Genomic DNA, 11,913 nt, shown 5'->3' with positions numbered 1-11,913 from the left:
AATCTAAACAAGGATGCGTTCTCTTTACTTGAAGTTAGCTTTTTTACTCCTTAATTTTCAGTGATTTTTTTTTTGGACGAATTTTCTAATTTGAATGTATATTTATTAGATAAAATACTTTTTTTTTACTAGTAGATGAACATAACACACCCAAAAATTATCAAACTTCCGCAATGTATGTAAAGTACAAGTCTTAAGAAGCGAGTTAAACGATAACCGTAGTTAACTCTCTTTTTGCTTTTTCTTCCTATAATCATACCATACCTTTGATTGGTAACCATAGAATTTGCATTCTTGACTAGTTGACTCTTGAGTGGAGGGGGAAACCCAATTGAAAAGATTGACATGCACAAATATAGACCATAAAGAGAGGAAAAAGAAGAAAAACACCAACTAGAATAACGCCGACCCACGTGTAAAACCTTCCAAAAATCACACCAAATAAAATTAAATAAAATTAGAAATTACATAAATTAAAAATTATTATCCCAACTTTCCCACATTTGAGGCTTCAACCTCTTCTTGTGATTTCCCCCTTTTCCCCACCACTTTCCACCCTTTTCTGAGTTTTCTCAAACACCCATTTGCTATAATTTCATTGGCATGCCGAATTGCTGTCCAATAGAGATTTGCTTTGATTTATTTCTCGCATTCAAGCTTAAATTTTGAATCTGTTTTTCTGGGTTTTGGTGGGTTTTTCTTGGTTTTCTGAGATTTATAGTTTTCTGGGGTTTGTTAATTGTTCACCAATTAGTATTTAATTTGATAGAATTCATGTTTACTTATGCAATTGATGTTACTTTATGTGCCCATATCAAAATTAGGGCAACCCATTTGCAATTTATCATAAATGGTTTTGCTCTCTGCTTGTGCAAGCTCTGATTTTTCCCAAATTACCCGGGTTCCATTCCCGGTTTGCCCATGTAAAATCGGCTCGAGACGGGCGGTTTATTTGAATGGAAGTTGGGATTGTGGTTTTTATTTGTTAGGGTTTCATAGAAGTAAGAGGAGGAGGTGTTTTGGGGAGAATTTGCATAAGAATGTGAGTAGGAATTGGGTTTTTAGAGCTTGTGCTGTTTCTAGTGATGGTGGGGGTACTAACTTTAATGTAGATATAGCTAATTCTGCTAGGAGAGGTGCTAAAAGTATTGTTCTAAGTCGGTTTTCGGATGGATTCGACAATGATGATGATGATAGTAGGGATTTGTCACAAGAATCTATTCAATTGGGCTCGGGTTTTAACAATTTTCAGCAAGACCCGATTGTGGATAAGCTTAGGACACAACTAGGAGTGATACATCCTATCCCATCGCCTCCGATAAACCGTACTGTTTTCAGCTTGTTTGTGTTCTTCTTCTTTGTTGGGGTTGTTTTTGACAAAGTATGGACACGGTTAAAGAGGAAAAAGTCGGATGCTCAGCTTGCTTTGTGGCGGCAAACACCCTTGACTGGTTCGATGTTTTTTGAGAAGGATTTGCAGAGGAAGGAATCGGTAGAATGGGTGAACATGGTGCTAGGAAAGTTGTGGCAGGTTTACAGACCTGGTCTTGAAAATTGGATTATTGGTCTGCTTCAACCTGTTATTGATAATATAGAAAAACCAGATTATGTACAGCGAGTGGAGGTGAAGCAGTTCTCATTGGGAGATGAGCCTCTGTCTGTTAGAAGTGTGGAACGCAGAACTTCTCGCCGTGTGAATGATTTACAGTAAGTAATCTTAGCTTTAGCAATGTTTTTATGTTTTCTGCTTGTTACCATCTATCACTTCTGTTGTTACAGTCTTTAACTCTTATTCTGATAGAAGTTGGAGGGGAGAGAAAAAAGTTTGACATTGATAATTTGATATTATTGAGATGTTTTTCAAATATGACTTTTACCTTTAAGAATGCCTGCTACAGTGTTGTTTCTTATTGAGTCTTTAATCTAGTTTTGCAGTTTCGCTGATGAAAATTCATCATTAACTTGTTGGCGTGTTGCTTTTCACGTTCCCAATTTTGAATGTGCATTGCAGCACCACATAATAATTTACCTGATAACACCCTTATCCCACTCTACCTCCACCCCCCTAATAAATAAAATAAGTTAATTGAAAATAACTTGGATTAGAGTGAAGGAGAAGACCCTATTGTTCAGCTCTTTCGCCTAACTATTACCTTGTCATGCTGGTATGTTAAGAGGAAACAGTGTAATACATGCTTCCTTTGTTCTTTTTTTAATCGCAACATGTGGAATTTTGCACTTTTCATACATACTCTTTTGGCCTACATTTGTTATATATACGTTAGGAAAAATATAGTCATGTGGGATCTTGTTAGATTCATCTCACTTTATACTATCTAAATATCAATTATTTTATAATCTTTATAAAATGATAATAAGATATATTGATGATATAAAAAGTGCATTGGTGAGCATGGAAGATGGAACTCCTAACGTTGCAATTATAAAAAACGGAGTAAGTATGTCCGAGTATATTCCCGGAATTCATAAATATTTGCTGCGAAAACAAACTGTGTCACTTTACATTAGACTTTCTTACAGTCATTTGTGTCGTTTGGAGATTTGAGTATTATAGCTAGGTTTTGGCTGGGTATTTGAGTTTTTTAAAAGTGTTTTACAAGTTTAGGCTTGGCTATATAGTGTCTGCCCTCCTCTTATTAAGGGTGGCTGCTTCAGGATATGGGATGGTGACATGAGTTCATACACCAATTATTATTGCTTTTAACTATGTAAATCTAGCCTAATTATTGGGTTGGTTGTGCATTACATTTTTGGTAGGAAAATATAGGTGAAATTAAGGAATTGTTATTTAGGTTTCATAGAAGTTTTATTTTATTTTGGTTGGAGTATGTTAGCAAGTTTTGGGTGCGATGGTTAACATCAAGATTGCTTTTTTTTTTTTTTTTTTTTCAAATATCTTTTTTTGAATTTTTCTGTAGGGTCTTTTCATGGGTTCATGTGAATTGGTAACTTTTTTGAAACCTTATAGATATTTATAACATTGCTCACTTAGCATTTCTGTATATCCTTTGATTCTATATAGGTACCAGATAGGACTTCGTTACACTGGCGGTGCTCGTATGCTCTTAATGCTCTCTTTGAAATTTGGTATTCTTCCCATTATGGTGCCAGTTGGTGTTCGGGATTTTGATATTGATGGGGAACTTTGGGTGAAACTAAGGTTAATACCCACAGAGCCTTGGGTTGGAGCTGTTTCATGGGCCTTTGTTGACCTTCCAAAAATAGCGTTTGAACTGTCACCATTTCGCCTGTTCAATTTAATGGGTAAGTCATTTGTGTGATCTGTGATGTTTCCCAGCAAGCCTAAGTTTGTCTCTTATTGGATGGGTTACTTTATGCGCTGCTGGAATAAGTTTTGGCTCAAAATGTTTGATTTTTATATTTGTGAGATGCTTCATCCATTACTCATCTGTTTTCTTTAGTTGTCATCTTCAAGTTTTTAATTTTATGGTATGCTCACACTACTATAATCTTTTTTTCTTAATAAGAGCGCAAAAAGATGTGTTATTATTTTAATTATATGTTGGGAGTAATTTATTTTATTCATTTTCTGTTGACATTAATGATTATTAACATGATGGACAATCCCAAGCAATGTTAATTTTTGTGCTTATTTTTCTTGTCTGGAGTTGCCAAATACTAACATTCTTATTTTTCTTGTCTGGACACATGGGGCGATACCAGGAATACCTGTCCTTTCAACGTAAGTATGAGACCTTAAATTTTATCAATTTTGCTTGTAGTTTATTGAAACTTGATTCAACTCGTTATGCCACCTCCCTTGCCTTTTTCTTAATTCTTTATTTAATTATTTTATGCTTTCTCATTCATTGTGCTTGTCAGTATTATTTCCATATTTTGTATTTCACTGTTCATTTTGACACTATTTTCAAATACACCTCATTCACAATGCTTTCTTATTTTGAAACACACCTCATTCACAATGCTTTCTTATTTTGAAACACACCTCTTTGACTTTCTTTTATGATTTATACATTAGGAATAATATAGTCATGTGGCTTGTCACAATCGGAATTCTTGAGTTTGGATGAGGAAGGTGTGTTTAAAGACTTTGTAGTGGATTAGATTTGTCTCAATATTTAAAATTATTTTTCTTTGTAGATAATTAAAGATATTAATAGAAAAAATTGTGCGTTGCCGAGCATGAAAGTAAAACTCAGAGGGAATATTATTGTTGGACTCCGCAAAAGCACATAGTGTTGGACCTTTTTCGCTGGTTATTCTCTATCTGGTACATTATATTAAAAGAGTACTTTAACGTTGGAATTAGTTTAGTTGTAAGATATAGAGAAAACTGTATAGAGATATGGGTATTGTTTAATAGTATGTCCTCAGTTCTTTTGATTCCAACGTGGAGGGGATGCAAGGTATTTTAGGAGAGGAGAGAGATAAAATGAATGGCCCATTTGATGAGGAGAAAGATAGAGGGCATCATTGATCAAATATAGTAAAGGAATACAATTTGATTAAAAGAGAACGGAGGAAGTACGAACTAATTCCAACATTTGATTACTTTACTTTTATTATTGACTGTCTTAATCTTGTAATACTCTTAGAGTAATCACATAGTGATTAATCTTGTAATACTAATAGAGTAAGCACATAATGCTCTTACGGCATTTTGTTATTTTGTTTTGCATAAGACAACTATAGTTTGCATTCTTAAGGTTGTGAGCTCTTACTCTCTTCCCATATAGGGGACTATCCTCCCGTTCATTTTTCCTTAAAATTTCCACCCACTTCTCTAGATTGCTAGATGTTTCTAGCACAAATCTATTTCTGTAACCCAAATATGGGCTATTCATTACAAGTCTGTGCTCTCTTTGTCTGCTGCTAGCCTGCTATTCTATATTTTCCTTTTAGTTAAATTAGATATTCTTTTTCATTTTTCTTAGATCAAATGTCTATCAAGTAATTCGTTAGTTATCAAGAATCACATCCTATCTTATTGACTTAGTAAATACCCTAGCTTGATACATGCTATATTCCAATCATGGCAAGGAAGAATTCCTTTTTTTACCCATATCACCAGATGGGTCCACTCATACTCATATTCCTTTTTTTAACAATACTCATGTCTCTAAACAGCTTTCTCTCTATGGTTAGCTTTCTCAATTCTCATTATATGTGCTGTATAAGTTAATAACTAAATCAAACACTTTTATTATATTATTATTTTTTATTATTATATTTGTATTGAATCTTAAGTCATAATTATAAAAGCTATGTGATAGCTGTTTCTTTTGAGTATCTCTCTGCCTCAATTTGGCTCTGCACTCTAATTGTTTGTAACTTTTGCACTACTTTCTGTCAACAGCTTCTTGATAAAACTGTTAACTGAAGATTTACCAAGACTCTTTGTCCGCCCAAAGAAGATTGTTTTAGATTTTCAAAAGGGGGAAGCTGTTGGGCCTGTGCCTACAGATTTGAAATCTGGGGATGCTCAAGAAAAAAATAAAGATTCTGTTGGCGAGCTGTCAGTGACTCTTGTTGATGCTCGTGATCTCTCATATGTTTTATATGGTATGATATCCTCCTTTTTTTTTTTTGTACTAGTGATTTTTTTGTCTCATAGTTTATGAATAATGCTGAACTTCAGAACTTGTTTCTTATTAATTCATTGGATTGAATATTACATGAATTTTGTTCTATTGGTTTTTGTCTGCTTTGTAAAAGAGTTTATCTTTTCTATACAAACAATTCAGGTAAGACGGATCCATATGTTATTTTACGTTTGGGAGACCAAATAATACGCAGTAAGAAGAATAGTCAAACCACTGTCATTGGACCACCTGGTGAGCCAATTTGGAACCAAGACTTCAATATGCTTGTTGCTGATCCTCAAAAACAGAAATTGTATGTTGAAGTTGTGGATTCTCTTGGCTTTGCAAATATGACAACTGGTACTGGAGAGGTAGCTCTCTTGTTCTTCTAAAGGTTTCTTTGTATATGAAATTATTTTTCCTTATTTTTTTGGTAAAATTTAAAGAATCGGAAATTTTTTCGCTTCATCATTATATTTAAGTGCCTTGGAATAATTTATTAGGTTATAGTCAAAGAGAAATTTTAGAGAGGCTCAAAAGTCAAAACATTTGAAGTAACTTCAATACGAATGTAAGAACTTCCTTGTTTGCGAATATGTAAGCAGTATGATAGTATCAATACCTCAATATGTATAACGACTTAATACTGGGTAGTAGCAGATGATGTGGTAACATAATGGTCTATACTCTACAGTGAATGTCACTTTGCGCTTTTAAATGACCACGAAATGACGAGATTGCAAGTTGAACATCTTTTGCAAATTGACCTTTGTGTAATTGAACATGCTTTGCGAAACAGTTGTCGTCTGCATTGAACCCCTGGTTTGACTAATTCATTCAATATCATACAATACATAGATTAGGACTCAAACGACCCATTCCATCTTGTGATTATATAGTTTTGATCAATATCATGATCTACTGGATACAACTAGGCATTTTCGTGTATTGGAGCCCTACAATCAGCTTCACAAGTCACTTAAGCAGTTAAGCTTGTCTTTAGTGGGTTCTGGACAACTGGTGTATATGTACATATATGGTATTAGGCTATTAGCTTTGAATGAATCATTAAATCATTTTTCTTGCTTTTCCTGAAAGTAGAAGATACGAAAAAGGCTTTGCTTAGATTTCCTTTTCTATGAGAGAAAAATTGAGAGATTACAAGCACCTGGTAAAAGATGTGAGCTTGTAGTTTTCTATAGAAGCTTGTGATTTATGTGAGGTTATAGTCCAAAATTTTAACTTAGATTAATATTTTTCATAGCTGTTTCAGCACAGACCAGTCGTCAAGGATGGGTTGCCTTGCTCCCTCATAGAACTCATTAATAAAGAATGTCCTGATGCCATTGGAGGGGCCGACCAATTAGCATCAGGAGTGTTTCTGCTATCGTTCCATAGTTAATCCATAGAAACATTGACGTACTTTTGGAATCCTGATTCATTGTAAGGACTACAAGTCTGTCATATTTTGCTTGATATTCTTCCTTCCGTAACCCTTTCTGAGTAAACCTATATTTCCAATTCCCCACATAACCCTAGATGCCCCTAATTAATGTAGATTCCCCTAGCAATTTCTGCTATCACATTCCTCTCTCTGTTATTCATACTATCTCAGAGAAAATGAGGCTGTGAACTTTCTTTCCTTTTTTTTTTTTTTCCGAGGCTGTTAACTTGTTTGAGTGCTTTTCCTTGTTATAAAATTTTGTGAACATTCTCTCTTTGTGATATTTCCTAAAAAAAAAAACTTCCTCTTCACTAGTTGAGGTAGGATTATACTTATACTTGGTCTGGTCTCCACCCTCCTCATTTCGTGTTTTTGTTTTGTTTTGTTTTCTTTTTCTTTTTCTTTTTCCTTTTTTTTTTTTTAATTTTTAATTTTTATTTTAAAATTCATATACTTCCTCTGTTTTCATTTATTTGCAACATCGCGCGCTTTTTAAGGAGGCGATTAAAGTCAGTAAATGATTGAATTTATCAAGATAATTTTAACAATGGAAATAGGGAAGAGTTAGGTACTACATGTGTAAATTGTTTCGATTAATTGGTCCACTTACATTATCTAATCTCTTCCTCAAAGTGTTTGTCATGAAGGTTTGTTGCAAATAAAAGAAAACAGAGGAAGTATTAATCTCTTGCCTTTTACTAGAGAAGAAAATTATTTTTCAATAATTGACACCTTTGTGGTGGAATTCTTATCCAAATATGATGGCGTTCCTTTTCCTCCTCATGTGCTTGAGTCATTGAGTGTGTATGCATGTGCTTGCGCATGGATTTTTTTTTATTTTTAACAGACAGAATGGCCCAGAATATGGTGGGTTTATGATTTATTGCTGATACTGTGGCCGGATCTCAGGTTGATTTAAGTACTCTCCAAGACACAGTTCCAACAGACAAGATTGTTGTCTTGACTGGAGGTTGGAATTTGTTTAGAAAGAGAAAATGTGGTGAATTACTTCTCCGGCTGACATATAAAGCATATGTGGAAGATGAAGAGGAGGAGGGGACAAAAGCACAAGCAGCTAGCTCAGTAATTTCAGATGATGATGGCTCTGATGCTGATGAGCCTGGTCTTAATTACAAGCAAATGCCCATGGGAGATAAAGAATCATTTATGGATGTTCTTGCCGCTCTAATTGTCAGCGAGGAATTTCAAGGAATAGTAACATCTGAAACTGGAAATACTAAAGTTGGGGATGATGTTGCTAATATAGGCTCTACCTCTCCAAAGTCTCAAGGCATTGCAGCTGAATCTGTTCCTTCTGGGGTGGATGGTGAAGCAGAAAGTTCTAAAGGTAAGAATATATCTAGTGGATAAAAGTTCATTTCTCTGGTATTTTTTTCTAATCACTTAGGACTTGGTAATTGCAGGATCTGCGCTATTTTGGCTGGCTGTGATTACGAGTGTTGCAGTTGTAATTGCTCTGAATGTTGGCGGTTCAAGTATCTTTAATCCTTGATTTTTCCCAAGACGGCAATTGCCAAATTTTGGATTTTCATGAAGGTGAGTGATACCCAAATTAATCCTTGCTGAAGATGCTAAGTTCAAGTTCATTTTCCTTCTACTACTGCTATGAAAATTGACATACTACTAAAAATATGAATTATGATGAGTTATTCATGAGAAACACGTCTTATGGATAAGCATAATTAAATGAACTCTCATGATGATATCAAATGTTTCTTGATCATGATTCGTGAATATGCTGCTTATCATTTTGTATTTCTGCATCGTATTAAGTGTGTTAGGTTTCTGAATGGAAAGAACTTATATTGGCAGGCAGCAGCGTTCTTTAAAGGAGCAGATGGTGATTTCTGTTATATACTGTCTGCTGAGTCGTTAATTATGCAAATTGATGTAATTCCAGTGAGTTAATAATTCCTTAGTCTCTCGTCATATAATAACTCTTTGTTTGGGGAATTTTGTGGCCTATCCCCTTGATCGGCGTTCAAATTGTAAATCCTAACTCCATCCCTCTCCTTCCTTTCTTGTAACTTAACTTTGGCTGCTACTTGTATAATATAAACCACAGGTAGTTCAAATTGAAGACACTCCTATGATTTTTCATTCTAAGATGTAGATTGAATTGGTAGATTGTCAAGTTTAAATAATTTTCAGACAATAAAGTATTTTTGAAAAGTACTGAGTAGATTTGAAATATGCAGTATTATTTGGGATTGGAGGGCGAATGGTGATGGATGCATCAGACTAAGAGGATGCATATGTTTTAGACTAGAACATCTTATTTTAAGTGTACAAATTTGAAATTGTTTTACAAATTGAATTTAGGTTTTCCAAATAAGAATCCAGAAAAAGCATTTTAAGGAAAAGTTAAGAGAGGGATTATAAACAAAGTAATTCAAATCTCAACATCATAAGCCATACATCTTTTTCTGTTTATTTATCCCTTCTGATCTTTTTCTTATATATTACGTGCTCTTACGGTGTGTTGTAAGTAAAAAAAACACACGTATGTATTAAGGTTTTAATGCATTTTCTTAGGTATTCATATATATATATATATATATATATATATATATATATATATATATATTCATTCTGTTATTATCTTCTCCATCAATCATCCGAGGTTGTTAACGACTTTTCTTGCACATTTAATAAAACACTCTTATTTAGTTGATCAAAGTTACATTACAATACTTTATTGATTCTCACTTTTATTAGAACTTCATTGCCACATTGTAAGATTAATCGCTAGTAATGTAACAACTTAATTTCAACATCTTGTCAATAAATATATAAATAAAAAAACCGCTAGCATAAATCATGCCTTGGATTAGTTCAACGTATACTTCGTAGTTCATATCGTAATAACATATTGATATCGCTATGATGTACTACGACTATTATAATTTCTGTTAAAAAAAAAAAGAAAGAAAAAAAAAAAAAAAAAACAACTGTTTCAGGTATGTTTGTGAATCTAGAAATCTAAAATGAAGTCCTCAAGTTGGACATTTGAGAATAACGAGTTGAGATTGCTACGCAATACACACTCTTCAACCAATCATTCAATTGATAATTAATGGAGTAACTGCTTATATGTGCACGTTGCGAGAGTGCTATGGAATATTCTGATATACTCACTCTAAAGTGTCTATTTAAATGATTATTGCTTTTCACCTAAATAAAACAATGATTATACTAACCAATCTATAATTTGATATGTCCATTGTCCGAGCAGCTGGAATGCGGTTGTAAAATGGAGTTCACTTCTACAAGCTATTATTAATTAATTAATTTGTAAGCAATTATTAATTAATTTATCATATAAAATCAGCTAAATTTAATCTAATTAGATTTAGAATTTTTTTGGGTACGATATTTAGAGAACCACACGGGCGGGATGACGAGAATCGATCTCAGAATCTCCTGGTATTGAAAAGGAAGCTCTAACCACTTGAGTTATCCCTCACACTCTCTAAGTTCATGCAGCCATGTTAGATGTAATAATATCACCTTTTTTAATTTTTATGCACCCAGTGGCACATTGCTATAGTTTTTTCTAGGGCTGGCAATCCCTGACCCGACACGACAACCCAACTCGAATTTTTTACCCAACCCTATCCAAACCAAACCCGAACGACCCGAATTCAATCCAATTTGACCCAAATTTCATATTTTGTAATAACATTAAGTTTTACATTATTTTTGATAGTTTTTAAGCATAGTCCGAATTTAACCCAAAAGCTGACCCGAACCCGACCTGCTAACCTGAATTGCCACCCCTGGTTTTTTCTCTATCCCTAGCTTTCCAACCACCTTCAAATTAAAAACATCACTTTTCCTTCATACACATCGTTCACGTTGCCAAAATATAAGAAGTCCAACCAAAATTTAATGGTCGCACCTAATTAGTCGTTATATTAAACTCCCTACTTCATTTAATCCTTTATATGTTGTACAATTTGGGAATTGGGGATACTCAATTTGAAAAGAGAAAAATTTTGATCATGAATATTTATCAGACGTACACAAGTGTGATCCTTTAAGAATTCTTTTTAATGTATTTCAATATCTATAGGTTATAAATATTGGTTTTTCATAGTTTAAGATATTACATAATTAAAGATATTTCTCTAAAAAATCTGCAATGAAAATTGCAAAAAGTCCCGTATAATCCTTTATTCCATACACTTATATTAGACGGTACGATAATAGTGTTTTTAAACCGATTGTTAAAACCCGACAACCCGTATGAATAAATAATATCATGTAGGCCAAGTTTTCCTTTCATAATTCCCCCAAGTTCACGGATCGATATTTTCATGATTAGCACTAAGCTAGAAAATCTCTTAAGATCGTGTAACGTACGTTCTTAATTATTAATATAAACGATCTTAATTAATACAACGTATATACTTTAATACTTCCTTCGTTTCATAATGTTAGTCCTATATATTATTTTGAGCGTTTTAAAAAGATCTACCTATGAATATATTTCATTTATAACTTGATTTTTTTGGAATTAATTGGTTGTGGATTGATGACATGACTCTAACTAAGAAAATCTTTATCTTAAATTATGCAATTATGACTTGTGTTTTCCTAATAAAAAATCAAAAAAGTTAAATAAGGTAAACTAATTATGAATTATGTTGTACTTTAATGTTAGATTCCAAATATACTTCTTTTCTTATTTTATGTGATTGATTTCATATGGGGCTAACATTATAAAACAGAGGGAGTATTAAATTGTTGATTAAGATATAAACTAAATCAAGAGAATAAGTAGCTAAAAAAAAAAAGTTAGTGATCAACTATAAAAATGAACGACTGAATGAGGTTGAGGAGTTCACGTTATCACGTGCC

General features: G+C 33.4%; 1 protein-coding gene across 3 annotated transcripts; it reads left to right on the top strand.

The window, feature by feature from the left end:
* The first annotated feature begins 504 nt into the window (after nucleotides 1-504).
* Nucleotides 505-9,222, top strand: LOC145589352 (calcium-dependent lipid-binding protein-like). 3 transcript variants are annotated; one of them, XM_081645881.1, is made up of 8 exons: nucleotides 505-1,707; nucleotides 3,044-3,285; nucleotides 3,706-3,724; nucleotides 5,360-5,565; nucleotides 5,748-5,956; nucleotides 7,939-8,377; nucleotides 8,454-8,586; nucleotides 8,863-9,222. In XM_081645881.1, the coding sequence occupies exons 1-7, from the start codon at nucleotides 851-853 to the stop codon at nucleotides 8,540-8,542; spliced, it is 2,061 nt and encodes a 686-aa protein (XP_081502007.1). In that variant the 5' UTR covers nucleotides 505-850; the 3' UTR covers nucleotides 8,543-8,586; nucleotides 8,863-9,222. The 3 variants fall into 3 exon arrangements, with proteins under 3 accessions (XP_081502007.1, XP_081502010.1, XP_081502008.1); XM_081645884.1 differs by having other exon boundaries at nucleotides 8,832-9,222; XM_081645882.1 differs by having other exon boundaries at nucleotides 8,824-9,222.
* Nucleotides 9,223-11,913: the final 2,691 nt, after the last annotated feature.

Source organism: Chenopodium album, chromosome 17 (assembly GCF_948465745.1).
Source record: "Chenopodium album chromosome 17, dcCheAlbu1.1, whole genome shotgun sequence".
Classification (NCBI taxonomy): Eukaryota; Viridiplantae; Streptophyta; class Magnoliopsida; order Caryophyllales; family Amaranthaceae; genus Chenopodium; species Chenopodium album.
The sequence above is the reverse complement of the archived record's forward strand: the minus strand, read 5'-3'. Positions and strand labels throughout refer to the sequence as shown.